At 35.6% G+C, this 22,607-nt stretch overlaps 2 protein-coding genes across 2 annotated transcripts; one reads left to right on the top strand and one right to left on the bottom strand.

Annotated features, from left to right (window-relative positions):
• Window positions 1–1,313: 1,313 nt before the first annotated feature.
• LOC119993548 (transcription factor IBH1-like 1) lies at window positions 1,314–2,514 on the top strand. Its single transcript, XM_038840721.1, has 2 exons — window positions 1,314–1,458; window positions 1,714–2,514. Exon 2 carries the CDS (start codon window positions 1,715–1,717, stop codon window positions 2,285–2,287), a length of 573 nt encoding a protein of 190 aa, XP_038696649.1. The 5' UTR covers window positions 1,314–1,458; window position 1,714; the 3' UTR covers window positions 2,288–2,514.
• An 8,794-nt stretch (window positions 2,515–11,308) lies between these two features.
• Window positions 11,309–14,485, bottom strand: LOC119992713 (valine N-monooxygenase 2-like). Its single transcript, XM_038839506.1, has 5 exons — window positions 13,469–14,485; window positions 12,132–12,176; window positions 11,823–11,986; window positions 11,572–11,653; window positions 11,309–11,422 (listed from the first exon to the last, which is right to left on the bottom strand). Exons 1-5 carry the CDS (start codon window positions 14,483–14,485, stop codon window positions 11,309–11,311), a joined length of 1,422 nt encoding a protein of 473 aa, XP_038695434.1.
• Between the last annotated feature and the right edge of the window lie 8,122 nt (window positions 14,486–22,607).

Here is a 22,607-nt window from a genome sequence, read left to right as displayed (position 1 = left end):
GTATAAAGAAACTAATTTATTAAATTAGCCAAAGATGTGTGTGATTATTGAGGACGATAATGTATATATGAATGAGGAGAAGCTACAGAAGAGTCGGAGACCACACCTTTTAAAACATCCATGTGGAGACCATGTGAGGGTCCTTCCTTTCTCGATTACCCAAAACCCCGTGCCCCTAAAATTTCTCTCCTTGTGGGACCCAATTTTCCCTCTCACCATTACCATGTTTTCCGGATCCTGCCAAAATCTCCCTCTCCCTCTCCCTCTCCCTCTCTAGCAACATGACACCCAAGAAACCCTAGTTCCAAAAAATTATTTTCCAACTAATAATGTTGTGTTAAATTTTTATTTGTATAAAGAAATTTTAAGTTAAAAAGAAAGAAAATTCCAAAAACTATCGCAGTCACTCAAATATGTCTCATCAAGTGCAAGTGCATGTATTTTACAACAATTGCAATTTGAGAAGATTGACAAGCACCATTAAAATGTTTTAAGACATTATCTCTATTTGAGATTAATTCCCATCAAGAATACTAAGATAGATAAAAATTGAATATTGTTCCGTAATCCATAAGTACCTTTTTTAAAAGATTTAAACCCAACACTTTATTTCATGACAACAAACGTTACACTTGACGCCACGTTAACGGTTTAAGAATTTATAAACCCTAACAATGGAATTACAATGCCGAAAAACAAACACCGAACAAGATCAAAATATACCCGAATAACCCTATTCCAGTCACATTTGACCCTTACGTGAGAATTCATGTGCACAAGTTTTCGAAGAAGAGGTTTGTGGTTTGGCAACAAATTGAGGAATTATTACTTTGAGTTTACTCATTTATTTTTCTATAAAAAGTAAAATAAATTTCATGCACTAATTGGTTATTGGTTACCTTATTTACATTTTAATTTCAACATTTTTTTGAATTTTTTCAAGTCATTATGCTGTTTTTATTTTTATTTAAAAAAATAGAAACCACTAAACCAAGATTTCCAAGAGGGGTGCAAAGTTGACTAAAATTGAGTGATTTTATTAGTGTTGAGTAGTTTTGTTTGTATTCGAAACATTGATTGATATTACAGATATATTAGGTTTTGCATTACCCTTTTTTAAGTCACAAATAACAATAAAATTATGATATTTAGGGTTTTTTTATATGGTGGGCCATGCATACCCATGTGCTTCCATGTGCTGTGTATTTCTCTACGGGGCCCACCGCTTGCTCTTTCCTTTGAGCAAATAAATGGATGTCTTCCTCCCCTTTAATCTGACCTCTCTCTCATCCTCATTCTCATTCTCCCTCCCTCCCTCCCTCCCTCCCTCCCTCCCTCTCTCTCTCTCTATCTCTCTGAACTTCATTCTCTTGGATTTCCTCACAACTTTCTTGGATCTCTAGCACTGCAGATCGTACTGAATCTTGTGTCTCGATAAACAAGATTTTTTTTTGTGAGGTATGTACGTACATGCGATTACATATATATTCTTGTTTATTATTTTTGTTGCACAAGGTTCAAGCTCTCTATGTTGTAATAATCTTTCAATTTTATTTCTGTTACAAATCTTCGTCAATTCCTGCTTCGAAACCCTAAATTGCTTATATGTATTGATTGTCAATATATATATATATATATATATACACACATGTATATATATATTGTTGTGTTTATTTAATTATCTTATCTTATGGTGTGATTTTGCTTAATTAGGATGCGTAGTCCTCACTCAATGAAGAAAGAATTCTTGAAGAAATGGATGATGGGGCTTCAAGTATGCATTTCATCCAAGAAGAAGATGACACTGTTGGAGAGGAAGAAGGCTATAAAGCTCTCCGCGGATGTAGCCATGGCTTCCTCTAGCAATGGAAACACTTGTTGGAGTCGTGCCCTCATCGTCAATGCCTCAAAACAACACAAGAACAAAGTACTAATTGAGCGTGTATTTGGTCGTCCTGAATACGAGAAGCTTATGAAGAGAGTTCCATCGATTCAACCACTCAAGAAGATGATTCGAAGCAAAAAGATCTTGAAAAGGAGTTGTAGTAGTCTAAGGAGAGTGAAGAGAAATATTAGAGGTTGCAGGAAGGTTGTTAATGGAGCTTATTGTGTAGCGAAAAACATGGTGAAGAAGAGACGGAAAATCTTGAGGAGTCTTGTTCCAGGAGGAGAGATGATTGTGGATGATGTTTGTTTGATTGAAGAAACCCTAGATTACATACTATCTCTCCGAGCTCAGGTTGATGTATTGCGAAGTGTTGCTGATGCTTGTGAAGTGACAAAGTAATGTACTCACTACTTGAAAACGTTTTACTATGTATTTCTCTCTTTAATTTGTTAAGCCTAGCCAGATGGAAAAAGGAACATTAAAAAAAGAAGAGATGATATATATATATATATATATATATATAGAGAGAGAGAGAGAGAGAGAGAGAGAGAGTTGTATATATGAGCAAATATAATTATCATGTTAAGTGAATCAAGGTTTTCTTTTTGTTGGGTTTCTATCTTTTACACATTCTATATTGTTGACTTGCACTAATTAAGGCTTTTTTTAGTATTTATAAAATTATACTGATTTTAATTATACAGAATGGAAATTCAATTGTATCCACTTAACTGTTAAAGCCAAAACCTTGTTGGTTTATAGTCGCAGGCTAATTAAGTTCACAAGTGAGTTTGAACTTTGAAGTGCTCAAGAACTATATATATATATATATATATATATGAAATAATATTCTTTTCTTTCGTAACGTATTAACTCTTCAAGCAAACAAATACACATACAAGTTTAATCAATACAATTTCCAGATACAATTCAAAAGTGTCGGTGTATACAATTCGAAATAATCTCGATAATGTGTGAGAGACTTGACTGAACTGTCTGTTTTTTGCGTTAAGAAGGGAGAAAGACAGGAGAATCGTGAAAGAAAATGATACATGGAAAAATAAATGCAATTAAATTATGTGGTACACATTTGAAGTATGAATTTGTGTCAAAGGTGGGTACAGTTATAAGTTAGATTGCTTGTTTTAGTTAAGGAACTGAGATGGGTACGTACTGTGAAGCAAAGCAGCAGACCAGACACAAGTTTGGTGTTTGAGTATGACAATTTATAAGCTTCTCCCACCCGTGCGCATCCGCAGGTACTTACACTGTCTAGATGGTGACAACTGCAAATAAAAGAAAAAGATTCAGATGAATGAAGGCGAAAATCCGTTTTTATATATAGATTGCATTTCTATGATTTTATGTCCAATACATATGTATATCGAGCCATTCTTTAGCTTATTTACTGTTTTTAATTATTAATTTATTGTCTGATTCACACTTGCTGGATAGCTACTAAAACTTTATAAGTAGAAGGCAATAACGTCGAAACTGCTGAGTGTGCGAGTTGAACTTGCGACCCACAATATTCATGAAAACTCTGTAGTCATATCTCTCCAACAATATTTTTTTTATAATCGAGAATGACACGATACAATTTTCTCCTTTGGACATGCACCTAATATGGGTATAAAACTCGAGCTATCAAGCTTGTGCGAAAGAAGTTTTTCGCCGGATGACAGAACAAGTTGAGTCAAAACTCATCACGTGATAAAAGGGTATTTCTCAAACCGTGTATATATATATATATATATATGATGCAACATATGTATAAGTTTTTAGGTGAGGTGAGAGTGTCTTTTTATGGTATGCAGCTTCACAACTAGCGAAAAGCAAAAGGACAAGGTGAGGACTAGAAATCCAACAATATTAATGAATCCCACACGTGAATGTGAAAGTGAAATTGGTTTCTTTAAATATATTTATGATTTGATTTAACAGTAGTGAACCTGCCTTTGAAAGTGTAGCCAAGACTGGAAGTTCTTTTGTTTGTGGGTTTTCCTTGAGAGAAGATATGAACAAATTTATAGAGTTTTGAACACGAAACCATGTTTTATAAGAAAGAAAACATATACATATATATAGGTTTCATGCATGAACTAAAAGGCAACAAGAAAGAGCCAAAAAAAACCTAACCTTAAATAATTTTTCTTTTCAGTCAGAGCTACTCCTGCTACTCTGTTCTGATTCTCTGAACAAGTAAATAATTAATAGGACTTAATTTTGGACCCATATGAGAATTTTGTGGGACACTAATTAGTACCTAACTTTTGACCCATCTAGGGCTCACCATTTGGCCCGCGGGCCTAGGCCCGGCCCGAGCCCGGCCCGGGCCCGCGGGCCAAAGCCCGGCCCGGCCCGAAAGTAGACCGGGCCTGGGCAGCCCGGCCCGACCCCTTGGGTGGGCCTGGGCTCCATTTTTTGGGCCGGGCCCGGCCCGAAGCCCGACATCTCGGGCCAATTTTGGCCCGGCCCGAGCCCGAGCCCGACCCAAGCCCGACGTTATTTTTTTTTATATGTACATAATATGTATATATTTACATATATGTATATATAAATACATACACACACACATACATATATACACACACACATACACAGACAGTGCACACTGTCTGTGTATGTGTGTGTGTATATATATGTATGTGTGTGTGTATGTATTTATATTATGTACATATAAAAATAAATAATGTATATATATACACAAATACACAGTCTGTGTATTTGTGTATATATATACATATGCAGACAGTGCATGCACTGTCTGCATATATATACATACATATATACATGTAATATATATATATACATACACACACATATATATCTGTATATATGTATATATAATATATAATATATGTGTGTATATATATATTATTGCAATGTATGTGTATATATATATACACATCATACGTATATATTTCACTCTATAAAATATTGTTCAATTGTGTAAAAATTAAAGTACAATTATGACATTAATCAATTGTAAGCAGGGATGACAATTTATCCTCCAAAACCCTAAAGGCCCTAAACTCTAAACCCCAAAACTCAAAACCCCTAAACCCTAAAAGCCCTAAACCCTTAACCCTAAAGACCCTAAACCCTAAATGCCCTAAACCCTAAAGATCTTAAATCCTAAACCCTAAACCTAAGCACTAACCCTAAAGCCATAATATGACCATCTACTCATAAATGTTGATAAAATCTTAAGACCCTAAGATTTTATAAAATAAGTATAAAATTAAACTATTTAAAACTATATATGTGTATAATATAAAATTTAAAATCAATACTGATTAGGTAAAACTAAAATTATTTAATTGTGTTAAAAATATAACATGTGGTATGTAAAGATAATAATTTAATTAGTTGACAAATATAACATGAAAGTAGAGTTGGCTTGTTGGTTAGTTCATTACTCTCCTTTCTAAAAGTTCCAAGTTCGAATCCTATGATGAACAATTTAATTTTATAATTTCCAAAGAGGATGAATAGTGACGGGCCGTGGGAGCCCGGCCCGAGGCCCGAGCCCGAAGCCCGAACTTTATGGGCCCGGGCCGGGCCTGGGCCTCATATTCTTAGTTTGGCCCGGCCCGAGCCCGGCCCGAGGCCCGAAGAAATAAACCGGGCCCGGGCCCGGGCCGGGCCTGGGCCCAAAAAAGTCGGGCCGGGCCGGGCCAGCCCGGCCCGATGCCGAGCCCTAGACCCATCCTAGCAGGCCACTTCATTAGGGTCACTAACTCACTATTCTTTATTGGGCCTCACAAAATCTTGATTCCAAGCCCAAATATCAAATCCACAAGTCCACAACAACAATGTATTGGGCTATAAAAGGATATAAACTTTATGACCTTTTGAGGCCTATATTTCTGAGAACCAAAAACATAAAAATAAAGACAGAAACATAAAAATAATTTTGAAAATATAAAACCAATTTTTTTTCCCGATAATTATGATGTTAATACATTACAAGAATAAGAATACCCTAAACAAGAGTATGAATCATGTGTTGACTATGTCAAGTCAAAGGATGATATTGCGGATCCGCTTACAAATGGCTTACCAATAGAGTAAGTTGAGAAATCATCGAGGGGAATGGGGCTAAAGCCTAAGGTTAAAGAGTTACCATAATGTCAACCCTACTTTGTTATATGTGTTGGACCAAAGGTTCTACTTTTTACTCTTGATGATTGAACCATGTCATGCTATTTGATTCAATGCATTATGTGATGAATTTGAGTGTTGCATGAAATCGATTTTCATTAAAGTGTTTTAAACCTAATTGAGAACTAAACAATCATTGTTTATATCAAATGAATTCGGAGCTGAAATTTGGTAGAGACATTATTTACATCATAATGAACATTTTTCAAGTCTCCTAATTCATGTAGTAGTCATGGGTATCTAACTTACCACGTCTATCCTTAAATTGCAACCATTCATGAACATATGGACTAGTTATGACAAACAAAGATGCGTTAGGAGCAATGGTAACATGTGTAGTGATCACAAAAAACCCTAACATATGACATCTATGTCAACTCATGTTGGTTTGGTTTGGTCGGTATCCAGGCACATCAGATTCAGAACAGAACAGAAAAGTAGTATGTTTATATAAGTATTGAAATCATCATACGTGTGTGTGCGTGTGCGTGAAATTGCAAGAAGCTGGTCTGAAATTGAGTATGGACATATATTACAATTGGCTAAACCACCTTTTATACCCTCCAAGTTGTATGCGTTTCTCGTTTCTAAATTTTGTCCCAAATGTTACTTGAAGTTTCAAAAAGCTAATAACTTGTGTTCCGAAATCGATTTTCCAACCAATGTTTGCCGGAGCTTGAATAGTTGGCAACCGGATGACCCAACTGACAATTCCATGTCATTATGAGAATAATAGCATTTTATATGTCATTTTTATTAAAAAATATAAAAATTTGCACCCAAAAATTCTAGTTCATCAAGTAGAAAGGAGCCGAAGAAAGAATCTCTTATTCCATTTGTGTGTAGTAGTTCCGAATAACAGTTCAGCATTCAAGATAACTCCCTTAGCATGACTAAGTTGCTTTCCAATCAATCCAACCCCGAGATTGATGCTATTTAGTATGCCAGAAACATGATTTGCAATATTGAAACCCATATGTCCTTCAATTGCCCTTTCATTAAAGAACGTTGCTGAATCAAGAACGACGGGCTAACTAGAAGAAGAACGGCGTGCTTCAGAGTGGAGAAGCCAACGTGAAGCACGACGGTCTTCAGAAGCTGTAGAGATATTGGTTTACCAGAGGTCTGTGAACTAGGGTTAGGGAATTAATTTGGGTGCAATTTTGTTTTATTTTTTTCTAATAAAAATGACATGTAAAATGTTATTATTCTCATAATGACATGGAATTGCCAGTTGGGCCCTTCGGTTGTTAGCTATTCAAGTTTCGGCGAACATTGGTTGGAAAATCGATTTCGGGACACAAATGATTAACTTTTTGAAATTTCAAGGACATTTGGGGCAAAATTGAAACTTCAAGAATAAAAACGAGAAACACGTGCAATTTCGAGGGTATAAAAGTTGGTTTAGCCTATTACAATTTGTATCACACTAATCAAACCTAATTGGTAGCTAAGCATCAAAATTTAATTATCAAGAAACAAAGCATTCTAACACTTGACATGACATAAATAAATCAATAATTAATCAAGCCAAAAATAATAAACACAATAGAGTATATCCATCATCACCTTAACAAGAAGATTAATTTCTCATATTAGAATTACACAACAAATAAAATTAACTCATAAAAATAAGAAATGAATAAAAAAAACCCCCCTTTATGCTGCGCGAGAACCTCTCCTCTTGTATGTGTTGTAACTTGTGTTGTGTACTCTCTATCTTTCCCTAGCTCTCTATTTATAGAAAATCAAGAGCTATCAATTTGTTTGAGAGAGAGAACCGAATTAGTTGAGGTGGACCAAGTGTGATAATATATGTAAGAATACCATATCGGTTGGATGATGTCCAACCATGTGGTATACAAGGATGGAGCTAGAAATTTTCGTGAGAGGACGAAAAGTTAACGGGGATTCGGGGGCAACGTCCTCGAAATTTTTTTTAGTGTTATTTAATGAAAAATTAATTAATTTCTCATTAATTATATAATAAAATTAAAGCGAAAAATAAAAATATACGGAATGCATAGAATAGATTTAACGCACGAATAGATTTAAAAGAAAGAAATAACGCAATAATATATTTAAAACAAAAATATCATTGATTAGACACTTACTGTGTATATGTGGTAAAAGAAAGAAATAATTAAAAAAAGGAAAAAATGCTGAACAGCTGGAGTTAGGATTCGCACTTGGTATACTTACAGAAGCATGTGGTAAAATAAAGAAATAATTAAAAAAAGGAAAAAATGCTGAATTGCTCCAACTTGGTATACTTGTGCTCCGTTTGGTAGAGCAAAAAGTTTGATTTTCAATGCTAACGAAAATGGTATAGAAAAAAAACTGAGCTTAAAGTTGTGAAATATGCTGTGAGGTGTTTAGTGAATTAAAAACAGACGCTAGCGGAAAAATTGTTGAATAAAAGTATTATAATATTATTTTTTGATTTTTATATTAAAATTTGTTATTAAATTTAATATTAGATAAATTTAATAAAATTAATTTTATTAAAATTAATTTTAAGCATCATTAATTTTATTAATAAAATAATTAATTCATTAAAATTTATATTTTAAAATAATGTTGTTAATAATTTAATTTAATAAATATGATTTATTACTTAAAGTTTAATAAATTGTTATAATATATTACACGGGTCCCATGTGTAATAAATTGTTATAATATATTAATAAAGAATTTATTTGAATAACATATTAATAAAGATATTGATGTAACTATGGGCCCCAACTATTTTTAATCAACAAAAAAAGTACAATGATATGTGGGGTCAGTGTAGGCCCCACGTTATACTTTTTGAAAAAAAAATAATTGGATAACGGAAACCACTTTATAAGCTCCTATTGGGAGCTTATAAAGTGTCAACGGATCCGTTATTTCTGCTGTGTTGTTTGACACAACAAAAGCCGGAGGCGGGTTCACTTTCGGTTTTTACTGTGCCAAACAGGCAATTGGTATTGGAAAATAAAAGACTACATGGGTTGCCATTAAACCAACAGAAAACTACGAATAAAGTATGTATAATTACTATTTTTTTTCCAAATCAAGGGGGTCTTGGTCCCCACATGACTCCACCCCTAATAGTATATAATCTTGCTCAAGTCTTTATCATATATAAGAGGTTTTTTTTAGTTAAATGAGTTGGGCCTTGACCCATTTATTAATTAGAGAGAAATAAAATTATGCGGATTCGATGTATTAATGGGAATCAAATAATTCAAAGCGGACAATAATTATGCCGTGAGTACGGCTTGGGATTCCGAACAAATAGATGAGGATGGGTTTTTGCGTGGGTCAATGGTCGGTGATAATGAAGATCAAAACTTGGTCTCCTTTATTTCTGGTGTTGCGTGGTGAAGGAGGGCTCCACGTGGGTGATGGACTGTGCTGTAGGACGTACGGTGCAGTTGTAGGTGTGATAATCGTGTCTGAAACTTAAAGAATGGCCTTTGATTGCAGCTGGTGGTGACACGTGCTTCTTTGTTGCAGAGAACTTTTAGTAAGCGAGTCTGGACAAACCCAAAATTGATTTTGATGTATCTTGTTCAAGGATAAACTAGAACAAATTATCCCATCACCCTTTCAGGGGATTGAATTTTATTTTGCCGAAGAATATATATATATATATATTTTTTTCTTTTTTAATAAATAGTCATACTTCCTAGATGTTTTTGTTAATGACTTATATTTATAGGCACGACATATTTTTTTTTATTTTTGATATCTGACTTGTTTGGTTCACGGATTTGGAGATGAGAATGGAAAGATGATTTCAAAAAAGATATTTTTCTGGCATTATCATTCTTTGTCAATGTTTGAATTATATTGTTATATTACTTTCCTGACATCATTGATTTGCTTAGCCATATTTATTTAGAGTAAAAAAATACAATTGTACGATAGATTTAAATTAAAAAACGATACTTTAATTTGAATATCTAAATTAAACATAAATAATAGACAAAGAAATATAAAATAATTTTTATTTTTATGTAATAATATTTAATCAATGAAAAATAAAATAACATAAAAAATGACATATATAAAATACATAATTATGGGATATGGTCGAGTTTATGTGTTTTTCAAAATGATATCATAAGCATTTAATTAAAGACAAGTGAGAATTTCAAGGATTCTTCCCTTTTTGAGAGGAAAGAAGAAAAACATATTTGAAAGGAACTAATTGCATGTCCGCGTTTTGTCCGGCATTATGTCAAATTGAAGCGATAAAAGTTTAGAATCTATGATGACTTGTAAAGCACATTTATACAAAATGACAATTGAATATCAAATTTTTGACAAATATGCAATAAAAATCCCAGAAGTTTTATTACTTCCTACTGGACAACCATGAAAACGCAAAATGTCCTGCATTCATAAGAGTTGCTTCTTGTTAGGACTAACTAATAGGGAATGAACCAAACAAAAAAAAAAACAACATAATGCGTATGCAGTTCAAGCATTATTGTAAAAACAAATCTGAGATGTTCTTGCTTTCACATAATCATGGAAAATTCAGTCTCATACACTGATATTCAAGTCACAGATGGTTACTACGGTCCATCCCTTACACTGATCCGACAGACAATACATGTGAGAATCACTCATGCGCACAACATGGTTCTACAGACAATACATTGTGCACATGAATGAAGATAATAATATCATGTGCACAGCATAATATAAACCCTAACCCTAAGACATTTGTGAATCTCGGTGCTTTTCGGCTAGTCAAAATATGAGCCAAAGCTTTGCCATACCAGTATGGGATTGCAGTACATATATTCTACCAACTGATTTTAGGTTTGTTGGCTCTTTCCAAAATCTCGGTAGGCAAACTTTAGTTCACAAAAAATAATCGAAGACCTTTAAGTTAAGTAAAACTCACTTCACTGGATAGAAAACTACAAAGACAAATCCAAAGAAAGTGACGCCGCGGAAAATACTACACGTTGAGATAATACCACCAACCTGTTGATTCCACTGGAATACCAGATAGGTAGCCTTCTATCACCCTGTTTAGTCTGAGAATACCCGGGACAGTAGGCAGCCAAAGTCGTTGTTCACAAGAACACGGAGTTTGGGAGAAAGTCGAAACTTTTCATTCATCAATAATTCACCTCCCCTTCACTTAGGGCACACAATAAAAGGAAAGCCAAAACAGAAGGAAACTAAGGCCTAAAACAAGATTGGGCCGGCTACTAACAAAACAAAGGAAATAACAAAGGACAACATTCAAATAGGAAGGCCCAATTGAGAAGGACCCAACATTAAACCCAAGAGTTGCATTGCACAAAAGTTTTTGCTAACAGGTTTCCCAACGCTCCATGAAGTCCAAGGCTTGTTCATCTGCATCAGAAAGACTTCAAGCGATCAGATGAAAACAAACATGCCAGTTCATCAAAACCTTTCGAATATTTAAAGAAGCCACATAGAAGTTTAAGTGATCATGCCAATGAAATATAGGAAAAAAAAAAAAAAAACAGATGTGAAGAAACCGTGTTTGAGGGTTCCTCAGAACTATATTTGAGGGTTTTCCAGAATGCTAATATCTCCAGCACATTGCCAGATTGAAAACAGCTTCACCATTATTTATGGCAAGATACAACGATAGTTTTAAAATGAGACCAAACACCAGTTCCGACAACACAAAGATCCATTCATTTCATAATCATTTTTAAAACTACTTATTACATTGTATAGCTAGCAAATTATAAAATCACCTGAATAGGAAACAATTTGATGAAACCCCTCCCCACTAAAGCAGTTAATATCTCCAGATATCTGAAGATATACAACCTCAAGTCCCGCCTCAGTATGCCCACCAGTAGTAGCGCTTCTCTTTTCCTCATCGTATCCACAATCTGCTACAGCATACCCCGTATGTGCCGCCACCCTATTCCCTGTAATTTGCTATGGCAGAAATAAACTCTAACCGCAAAATACAACGGGAAAAGAAAAACCTAAACCTTGGTTCTGCTATGGCAGGAATCAAGACCTTTTTTTTTGAATGGACAGCAGAAATCCTAGTCAAGTAACTCTACCAGTAAAAACTTACCATTACCGTTACTGTCTGGCTCTCAAAATAGGTTGATTGGGATCTCTGTTGATTCAGACGGTAAAACCCTTAGTTCATCCGCCAGGTAAATGCATCATACATAGGTTGATTGGGATCTCTGTTGATTCAGACGGTTGATGGACTGGGAAATCTCTCTATTCGGTCCATGAATCGGCGTTTAGTTTCTGATTGACTTCTTGTCTCAACTATTCGAGATAAAAAGGGGCAACAATAACTTTAATCCGAAACAATGGATCATCGAATTAATGAATCATCGAATTTTAATTCAGATCAAATCCAAAATAATCGTGCAGGATATGAAGAGACGTTAGGAGATATGAAGACTGAAGATACGTTTAGAGGAATTCTAATTTACTCCATATCTTTGAATTTTAATTGAAACTATAATCCACATGTCAATCATATGCTAAATGCAGAAGCTGATGTGGCTTCATTAAAACTCAGAAAACTTTCTCTCAGCTTCCGTTTTTTATATATGTATAGATGTAACTTTCCTTATAATCATAGATTTCAAGGAATCTATCAACCAAATATAAGAATTCTTAACAAAAGAAAAGCTCTTATTTCTAAAAAAAAGTTGGATTTCGCGAATCTACCTAACATTTTTGTTTTGGTGGGAGAACCAAACGACACAATATGTAAGTAAATCTTTCAATACATTCTTTTTCTTTTTTATCATGAATGATAGAATGAGTACTTAGAAATTGATATGGGGGATTTTTATGTTTATGATTTGATTTATTCATATATGTTACGATGTTTAACTACTTATGGATTAGATTTTTGTACTTGTCTAAGTGAATGTCATTCTTTCAATTTGTCTTTCTCATTAGGTTTATTTAATAGTGAATAATAGTATTAAAAATTGCACGAAAATAGTGAATACATATGCATATATGCATATATATATATATATATATATATCACTATGTATGAAATTAATTTATATATATATATATATATATATATATATAATTTCATACATAGTGTTTTGTTAAAACTTTCAAAATTTATATTTTTGTTGGCATTTCTGCCTCATTGAGCGGACTCCCAACTAGTAATATTATAAAGAAGAAAGAAATTAAAACAAGATGGACAATTAATTAAACCATAAGAGACACTATTGTGCCATAATGATAATGATAATAATAATACACGTAGCATTGTAGTGTCTCTATATAAAACAATGAGTGAAATTGAAATAATCATACATATGTACAAAACCTTTCATTTGTAACGGGTATAGAAATTAATGCATGGAGTACATAAACTTCGTGAACCAAACATATACATACACGCTTATATATATAACTTACCGTGGCTTGATTCTTGATCTCATCTGGAGTGAGCAAGGGTTTGTCATCACTATTTTTGAGAGTGATGAAAACATCAAGAAGGTCCTCCATCTCCTTCCTTTGACCAGTCCTCCATTCTTCATATCTCTCATCGACTATAGGATTTTGATAATCTCTAACAGTCTTATTAGCGTCCTTCGCTATCTGTTCTTGTCCATCAATATTCAACCCTCGCAGAAAAGGCAAGTAATCAGACACACAAAATGAGTAGACATATTTAAGTGCTGTGAAAACTGCCTCAACATGCTTAATCTCGTCAGGGCCAGGTCCTCCATCCTTCATTGGCTCCCCAAAATATGTCCTACTAAACAAAATCTTCCTTACCACATTACCACAGTAATGCTGTGTCGCAATTCTTATGTTAACGTCTTTGTTGTTCTTGTATTGGTTATGGACATAGAACACAAGATTGTCACTCTCTTCAACTCTTTTGTCATGAAGCCACTTGTGCCTTGCATGACAAATAATCTCGGACACCAAGATTTTCCTCATTTTCTTCCCTTGTTCAGTTAAAGGCACAGTGACTGCCGTCATGTATCCACCACTTACTGCATGTGCCGAGATCGAAAGCGGCCGGTCGGTGAAGTTTGCATCCTGTTTTTTAAGCATTTCTCGGGCGATTTCTGGACAAGTTACAGGTATGAAGTTGGTGTTTCCAAGACGAATGCAAGCGATGTCGGTGTTCATGTCCTTCATCATTTGGTGTACCCATCGGAATGTGGGCTTGAAACAAAGCATTTCGGGGATGTTCCCTACAATAGACCATGGAGTTGGTCCTGGAGGGAGTGGAGGGCCCTTCCTAACCTTTCTGAATGTCGACTTTTGTTTGAGTTTTAAAACTCCAATAATGGTGACAAGGAATACGATGATTAGGGCTTTGATGTTGGTGTTTGTGGAAGTGCTGGTGGTGGTGGTGGTGGTGGTGGTGGTGGAGGTAGGGATGCTAAGAAGAGTTGCGGTTGTGATGTTAGTAGTCATATTGTTTTTCCCTAAAAGAGGCAAGTCTGGGGCTAAAAAGAGAACGAATACTAGGTTGCTCAACGTGCTTGTATTTGTCAAGGTATATATGGAGGTCTGGTCATATATAGGGGACTTACGTGGCCACGTTTAAAATACGTTGAAATGTGGTTGATATACTTTCTTAATTTGTGTGATGTGGAAATAGTGCTGACTTACTTTCCTGATTTCAGGAAACAACAGAACTACTGACTGCCCACGATTTGAGAACAAAAGTGTTAACACATAGTATTGGAGAATATTTTCATTGTATTTGTTTCTCTCCAACTGGAGCTGTATATTAATAGGTACAAACTTATACTAGAATAAGGAAAGTGTACAAAGTCAAAGGAAATATTTACACCTAGACTCCTAATTCTGTGTATACTGTGATTCTCTCAATCAAGAATCAATCAAGGTATATTTCCTACAATTAATTGAAATCTTATTTACAACTCATGCCAACACCCCCTCTCAAGTTGGTGCGTAGATATCGCTCATGCCCAACTTGTCAAGTGAGTTGTAGAACACCTTACTAGATACTGCTTTCGTAAGGATGTCTGCTAACTGGTCTTCTGTCTTCACGAATGGTATCTCGATAACAGCAGCTTCCGGTTTTTCCTTAATAAAATGTCGATCTACTTCCACATGTTTCGTTCGGTCATGTTGCACTGGATTTTTCGCAATACTGATAGCCGCAGTGTTGTCGCAATAAAGGCTCATAGCTTTCTTAGGTTTAAAACCTAAATCTTTCAACAAATATCGTAACCATAATAGTTCACATATTCCCTGAGCCATACCACGGTACTCTGCTTCTGCACTTGATCTTGCAACCACTTTCTGTTTCTTACTTCGCCATGCAATAAGATTGCCACCAACAAAAGTAAAGTACTCAGAGGTGGACAGTCTATTAGTAACAGAACCGGCCCAATCAGCATCTGTATATCCTTCTACATCCAAGTGATCATGCTTAGAGAGTATCATACCTTTTCCAGGTGAGGACTTCAAGTATCTTAATATTCGGGTCACGGCATCCATATGAGCTTCACTCGGGGCATGCATGAACTGACTAACAACACTTACTGCGTATGCTATATCTGGTCGTGTATGAGCTAAATAGATAAGCTTTCCCACAAGCCTTTGATAGCTCCTTATTTGCAGGCACTTGATCATGACATTCAGACAATTTGTGATTCTGTTCAATAGGAGTGTCAACAGGCTTACATTCCAGCATTCCCGTTTCAGTTAACAAATCAAGGACATACTTTCTTTGAGATAAAAATATGCCATCCTTTGATCTAGCAACTTCAATCCCGAGAAAGTACTTGAGATCACCTAGCTCCTTCATTTCAAACTCAGTAGCAAGGTAGCATTGTAACTTGACTATTTCATCTCCATCATCTCCTGTGACTACCATATCATCGACATAAATAATTAAGGCAGTGACTTTACCTTTTCTATGTTTCAGAAATAGGGTATGGTCTGAATTGCTCTGTCTGTATCCAAAGTGTTTCATAGACATAGTGAATCTCCCAAACCAAGCTCGAGGGGACTGTTTTAATCCATACAGTGATTTCTTCAACCGATATACTACACCTTTGTTAGCACTAGGAGGTAAACCTGGAGGAAGGTCCATATACACTTCTCCTTTAAGATCTCCATGCAAGAATGCATTCTTCACGTCAGATTGTAATAGAGGCCAATCAAGATTAGCCGCTAGGGAAAGAAGTACACGAATTGTGTTGATCTTTGCTACTGGGGCAAAAGTTTCTCGGTAATCCACTCCAAAAGTCTGAGTGTAGCCTTTTGCCACTAATCTTGCTTTGTATCTTTCAATTGAGCCGTGGGTTTTTTTTTATGGTAAAGACCCACTTACATCCCACGGTCTTTTTTCCACTTGGTAAAGGAACTAACTCCCACGTGGAATTTTTTTCAAGGGCGTCCATTTCTTCAGTCATTGCTTTGGTCCACCTAGGATCTGTTAAAGCATCCTGCAACTTACTTGGAATAGATACAGAAGATAAATGATACACAAAAGATTCATATGACTTGGATAACCTATGGGACGACACATGGTTACTAATGGGATATTTAGCTTTGGCATGCAAATCAGGAACATATTGGGTTTTGGGTATTCCACGGGTTGTTCTAGGAGGCAGGTTTATTTTTGAGGTGCAAAAGAACCATTATAATTTAATGTATCATGCACCATATAGGTAGGATCAGAAGTTACCTGGAGGATCTCATTAGAAGCCGATTGGGATGGTCTAGACAGAGGAGGGGCTACTAAATTAGTGTCATATGTAGGTGAATCAACAATGGGGACATCAGCAGGTGCATTGTCATCTGTAGGAACCATATCTTGATACTCATCAATAGGTGAATCAACAATAGGGACATCAATAGTTGCATTACCATCAACAATAGAGTCATCAGTAGGTGTATTGGTGACATTATCAGGTACATTACCATCAACCATAGCAGGTGCATTATCATCATCAATAACAGACGCATTACCACTATCATGTACTTTGTCAAAAAATAAGTTGAGTTGGTCCTTACCTTCTGAGTTTACTATCTCCCCCGGAAGTGAAGGGCCAACTGATGGAGTGGAAAAATAAGTCAAATCTTCATCAAAAAAGACGTCCATGGTCACAAAAATCTTTCGAGAAGGAGGGTGAAAGCATTTATAACCTTTTTGAGATGGGGAATAACCAATAAACACACACTTTAGGGCACGGGGATCAAGTTTGGATCGTTCATGAGAATGAAGATGAACATAGGCAAGACACCCAAAGACCTTTGGTGGTAAGTCATGTATGGCAGGGAGATGAAAGTGAGTAGTCAAAACCTGGAGTGGTGTCTGAAATTGAAGTACACGAGAGGGGACCCGGTTGATGAGGTACACAGCGGAACAAATAGCACCCCCCCAAAGATACTTGGGTGCATGATTCTCGATGAGCAGAGAACGGGCCACTTCTAATAGGTGCCTATTTTTCCGCTCAGCAACCCCATTCTGTTGTGGTGAGTGGGGACAGGTAGTTTGATGAATGATGCCATGGGTCTTGAAGAATGTTGTAAGGCCATGATTCAAATATTCTCCTCCATTATCTGAACGAAGAACTTGTATGGTAGTCTTAAATTGATTCAGAATCATCTTGTAGAATTCTTGGAAAATGGAACACACGTCATGTTTGTGGTTAAGTAAAAACACCCATGTCATACGAGTGCAGTCATCAATAAAAGTTATAAACCACCTTTTTTCTCTTGAAGTGGAGATTTTTGATAGACCCCAAACATCGAAATGAATCAATGCAAACGGGACAGCAACTTTATTCATATTTAAACGGAAAGTAGTATGATGGCTCTTTGCCAAAACACAGGTTTCACACTTAAAATCCAACACATTAGAATGTGAAAACAATGATGGAAAAAGGTACTTAAGATAACCAAATGAAGGATGTCCTAGACGTCTGTGCCACAGCCAAATTTGTTTCTCTTTGGAAGATCCGTCACTCTCAATAGCATGAGCTTGTCCCTCTTGTTTAAGATCCTTTAATGTAGCGTCCAAATAATATAGCCCCCCTCGTCTTTCACCATGCCCAATCGTCTCCTTGGTGAGAAGGTCCTGAAAATAACAATGAGTAGGGAAAAAGGAGGCAGAACAATGAAATTGATCAAGTAAGAGACCAACAGATATTAAATTGCAATCCAATGATGGAACCAATAAGATGGAGGACAAAGATAGTTTAGGAGTAATAGAGACAGAACCAATACCAACAACCGGAGAAGAGATGCCATTGACATTAGTAATACGGTGTTTGGGGGGATTACTAGACAAAGTCGTAAACTTGGTAGGATCATTAGTCATATGATCAGTTGCACCTGTATCAATTATCCATGTACTATCCTGAGTAGAAGCAGAGATACTTAAAGCAGAACTATGAGTACCTGATGCAGTTAAACACGCAGATGGAGTTGATGAATCCTCATCTGGAGTATTGACAACCTTAGCCGTTCCTTCCCCCTTTTTATTCGCCTTGAAATCTGCCCACCATTCTGGATACCCATCAAGTTTAAAGCATTTTTCACGAACATGATTTTTGTCTCCACAAAAGGAGCACTTGCGGTCATCGGTCTTCTTAGTGTCAAACTTCCTTACGCCAGATTTGAACGCCGAAGGTCGAGATGAGTGAAATGACCCTTTAGTTTTCATGGCAGTTCCCTCAGAGAGACCACCCATCATAATAGTTTGCCTGTTTACTTCAGCAGATATTAAAGCATAGGCCTCAAAAAGAGATGGTAGGGGTGTTGTAGTCAATACCTTGCTACGAACATTGTCGAGGTGTGAATCAAGACCAGCAAGAAAATCATACAACCTTTCTTCATTCACCTCTTCTTGTCGGGCAACCACGTATTCAGGTTTTGTCATCTTACTCGGGCGGAGGGCATCAATTTCCTGCCATATAGTTTGTAGGGCACCATAATATTCTGTCAAAGATCCACCATTCTGAGTAGTCCCAAAACTCTTACGACGCAAGGCATATAGTAGAGAAGAATCTTGGTCCACAGTAAAGGTCTTCATGACCGTATCCCAAACAGCTTGGGCTGTATCTAGACGGCTAAAAATAGTACGAATATTCTTGGCCATGGAATTGAGAAGCTAAGATAATACCATACTATTTTCCTCATTCCAAGTATCGAATGAGACGTCATCTTCCTTTGGAGCCTTCTTCTTTCCATTAATGTATCCAAATTTGCCAAGGCCAATGATATATAATCGGGCACTACGAGACCAAGCATCATAGTTAGATCCGTCTAATTTCTCTGGAGTGATCTGTAGTGTCATGTCTTGTTGGGTGATATTGAAGGGTTTAAGGGCTACAACCAAATCGATAGTATTTGCAGATGGGGTGGCCATTATAATTGACAAAAAAAATAGCAAGAGGTCAAAGCTCAGTTGGTTGGTATGGCAAAGAGACACTGTTGAGCAAAAAGTATATCAAAAAGACAAGGCAAGGTAAAGGTGAATTGATATGGCAAAGACACGGGTAAAGGAGAAGGCACAGGTAGCAACTTGGGCAAAAGTATGACAAAGACAAAGGGAACGCCGTCAATAGAAATTTTGAGGGTTAGAACCTCGCCTCTGATACCATGTTAACACGTAGTATTGGAGAATATTTTCATTGTATTTTTTTCTCTCCAACTGGAGCTGTATATTAATAGGTACAAACTTATACTAGAATAAGGAAAGTGCACCGTGATTCTGTGTATACCTAGACTCCTAATTCTGTGTATACCGTGATTCTATCAATCAAGAATCAATCAAGGTATATTTCCTACAATTAATTGAAATCTTATTTACAACTCATGCCAACAAAAAGTACGTCAAGTATTGGCGCTCGAGTTCAAAATTGTTTCCCTGTGGTTTGGTAAAAGAAGTGCATAGTGATTTTCCTTTTATGTATCCTTTGGTTCGAGGAAATATTTCAATTTCAAAAGGAAGGATGCATGTCTAAAGTTCAATTTGGTAAAACATTTGCAAAATAACAGATATGCCAACAGAAATTATGGTAGCAAAAATGTTGGACAATTTTAGTAGCAAATATGCTGCTTGAATACTTTGTAGTGTTTGGTTCAAATTTTGTTGGTAACATTTTTTCTGTGTAGCATATTGTGATTAATTACGTGCAGGAGTATTATGCATTTTATTTGTAATAGAGAAAAATAATTGTTTTGAAACATAAAAATTAATTTATAAATTTAATATTAAATAACGGTTAATTTAAAGTTATTTAAATTTAATATAATGAAATGAAAATTAATACATAAATTAATTTATAATAAATTAATTTTAATTGTTAAAATTTTACTAACAGTTAAATTTTTTATTAATTAATTTATAAATTGAGAATTATTTTAATAAAACTATTCATTTAAAAATTGAGATAACGCAGCATGTGAGGGTAAAAATGGAATAAAAAAATTAATGAGGACAATATCGAATTTTTTACATTTAAATGCTATTAAAATGACCCTTTGAAGTAGCATGTGAAAAGTAACTTTTTATGCTTGGCAAAATGATCTCGATTTACGTGCTCCAAAAACCTAGGCTGCGTTTGGTGCACAATTCTGGTGCACAATATATTGCATTTGAACCATATATTGCATTACACAAACAAACAGCAATTTTGTGGTACAAATTTCAAAGCAATTTAAACACAATAAATGATTCTTTTTGGAATTGTGATATTTTCTACCATTTCAAGACAATTTCTTCCCTTGCTAATGTAACTACCCTAATGAAGTCATAAAATTACACAATATGCCACAATACTCAATTCACACGAGACTTTTCTCTGCTCTTGTAAACCCTTCATTTCTTCAATTTTCATCTCTGATATCAAGCTGCGGCAGACCAGCAACGGCGCAGTGTCTTCAATCGAGTTTTGCGACGAAGCTTCACACATCGGTAATCCCCTCATCTTCTCCTCAATCCTAGATTAGTTCGGTCTCTCTTTGTTTTCTTCGTTTAGAGCTTCTGGGTTTTGATCTCTTTTATGGGTTTGTTCCAAGAATCATTTGTAGATAGAATTTTTGGGTTAATTTTTGTAGTCAATATTTTGTTTGTGTAAAATCTGGATGCTGGAGATTGGGGCAGTGTCTTCGATTATTACGATGGGATTTATATGCTTTGTTTATGCTGGATTTGTTTTCATTCCAATATTAGGAGGTTTTGGTATTTATGATTGTCTTGGAAGTTCATTTAGCTGGGTATCAATCTGGTTTTTACTTGCTATTGCTTCCCCCAGCTGAAACACTAAATCTGGTTTTGAATGTAATGTACAATTTTCTGTAGTAATCATGCTTTATGAAAATGAGTGTGCAATGCTGAAGTGTTATCTGTATAACAATATATATTACCAAATATTGAACTTTGACTTTGAGTCTGTAGAGTGTAAAAGGAACCAAGATTCATCAGTGCAACTTTTTTATACATATCACAGATTCAACATTAGTCTAGTTTAATGTATTGATCAGTCTTCTTTGTTAAACAGGACGAGAATCATATCTCATTCAATGTATTGATCACCCTTTACATGTCCAACGTGTTTCAATGATTGAATTTCCAAATGTTTTATTCTATGACTGGTTTTTTTGCTCACCATCTAATTGCATAGCTCATCTTGGTTGTGATATGTTCATTTTAACTTACATTTGACAGCAATATTCTCTCATTGTTACTAGTTTAGGAAATGAGTAAGAAAGGGAAAGAAAGTTTGATAGAGGGAGATACACAATTTAAATGGGATATTCAAACCACCAAAATATTCCTAGATATGCTGTATGAGTGGAGAAAGAAAAATGCTGGTCAAATGAAGTGGGATAAGATTGCTGATGAATTTAAGGTTGTAAGTGGTAAAAATTGTACCATGCAAAAATTGAAAACGAAGCACGACAACATGAAACAGAATTGGCAGTTGTTCAATAGACTGATGACTGTTGAGACAGGTTTGGGGTTCAATTTTGAGACTGGAAAGGTTGAGGCCACTGAAGATTGGTGGGCAGCTAGAATTCAGGTGGCTGTCATTTATGTATGATTATTTATTTCATAATGTCAATCTAAAAATATGTAATGCAATCCTAATTTATATGTCCAATTTGCAGGAGAATATCAACTTTAAGAAGTTTAAGAATGGAGGCTTTCAACTCCGTGGGGAGCAAGACAAGCTTTGGGGGGGTAGCTCTGCCAATGGCGAGAACTGTGTATCTCCACATATCGTATTAGACAATGACTTCATACAGTCATTTGGAGCTGATTGTTACACTCCAAGTCCAGTAGACTCAAGCTATGATAGGTTTGTTGATGAGTTCTCCACTGGTTCATCACCAGTGAAGGCTAGCACACCCACCCCTGGATCTACTAATACTGGGGGAAGCAGGAAGAGGAAGAGAATGACACAAGATACCATAGATCCTAAGTTTGACAAGTTGTGCCAGCAATTGCAAATGGTTTCTGAGAAGCATTTTTCTTATTTATCTACAAAACAAGAATATTATGATGTGAAGAAAGAAGTTGCAAAGAAAGTTGAAAATGTGCATC

This window comes from Tripterygium wilfordii, chromosome 23, assembly GCF_013401445.1.
Source record: "Tripterygium wilfordii isolate XIE 37 chromosome 23, ASM1340144v1, whole genome shotgun sequence".
NCBI lineage: Eukaryota > Viridiplantae > Streptophyta > Magnoliopsida > Celastrales > Celastraceae > Tripterygium > Tripterygium wilfordii.
Note: the sequence above shows the minus strand (reverse complement) of the source record. Positions and strands in the feature narration are given on the sequence as shown.

Coding starts and splice junctions, on each gene's coding strand:
- LOC119992713 (XM_038839506.1), bottom strand. CDS start 14,485: ATGACTACTAACATCACAACCGCAACTCTTCTTAGCATCCCTACCTCC. Junction 11,654..11,822: donor AACTGCTTTAGTGGGGAGGG/GTTTCATCAAAT, acceptor ATAATGGTGAAG/CTGTTTTCAATCTGGCAATG. Junction 11,423..11,571: donor CTGAGGAACCCTCAAACACG/GTTTCTTCACAT, acceptor TTTCTGATGCAG/ATGAACAAGCCTTGGACTTC.
- LOC119993548 (XM_038840721.1), top strand. CDS start 1,715: ATGCGTAGTCCTCACTCAATGAAGAAAGAATTCTTGAAGAAATGGATG.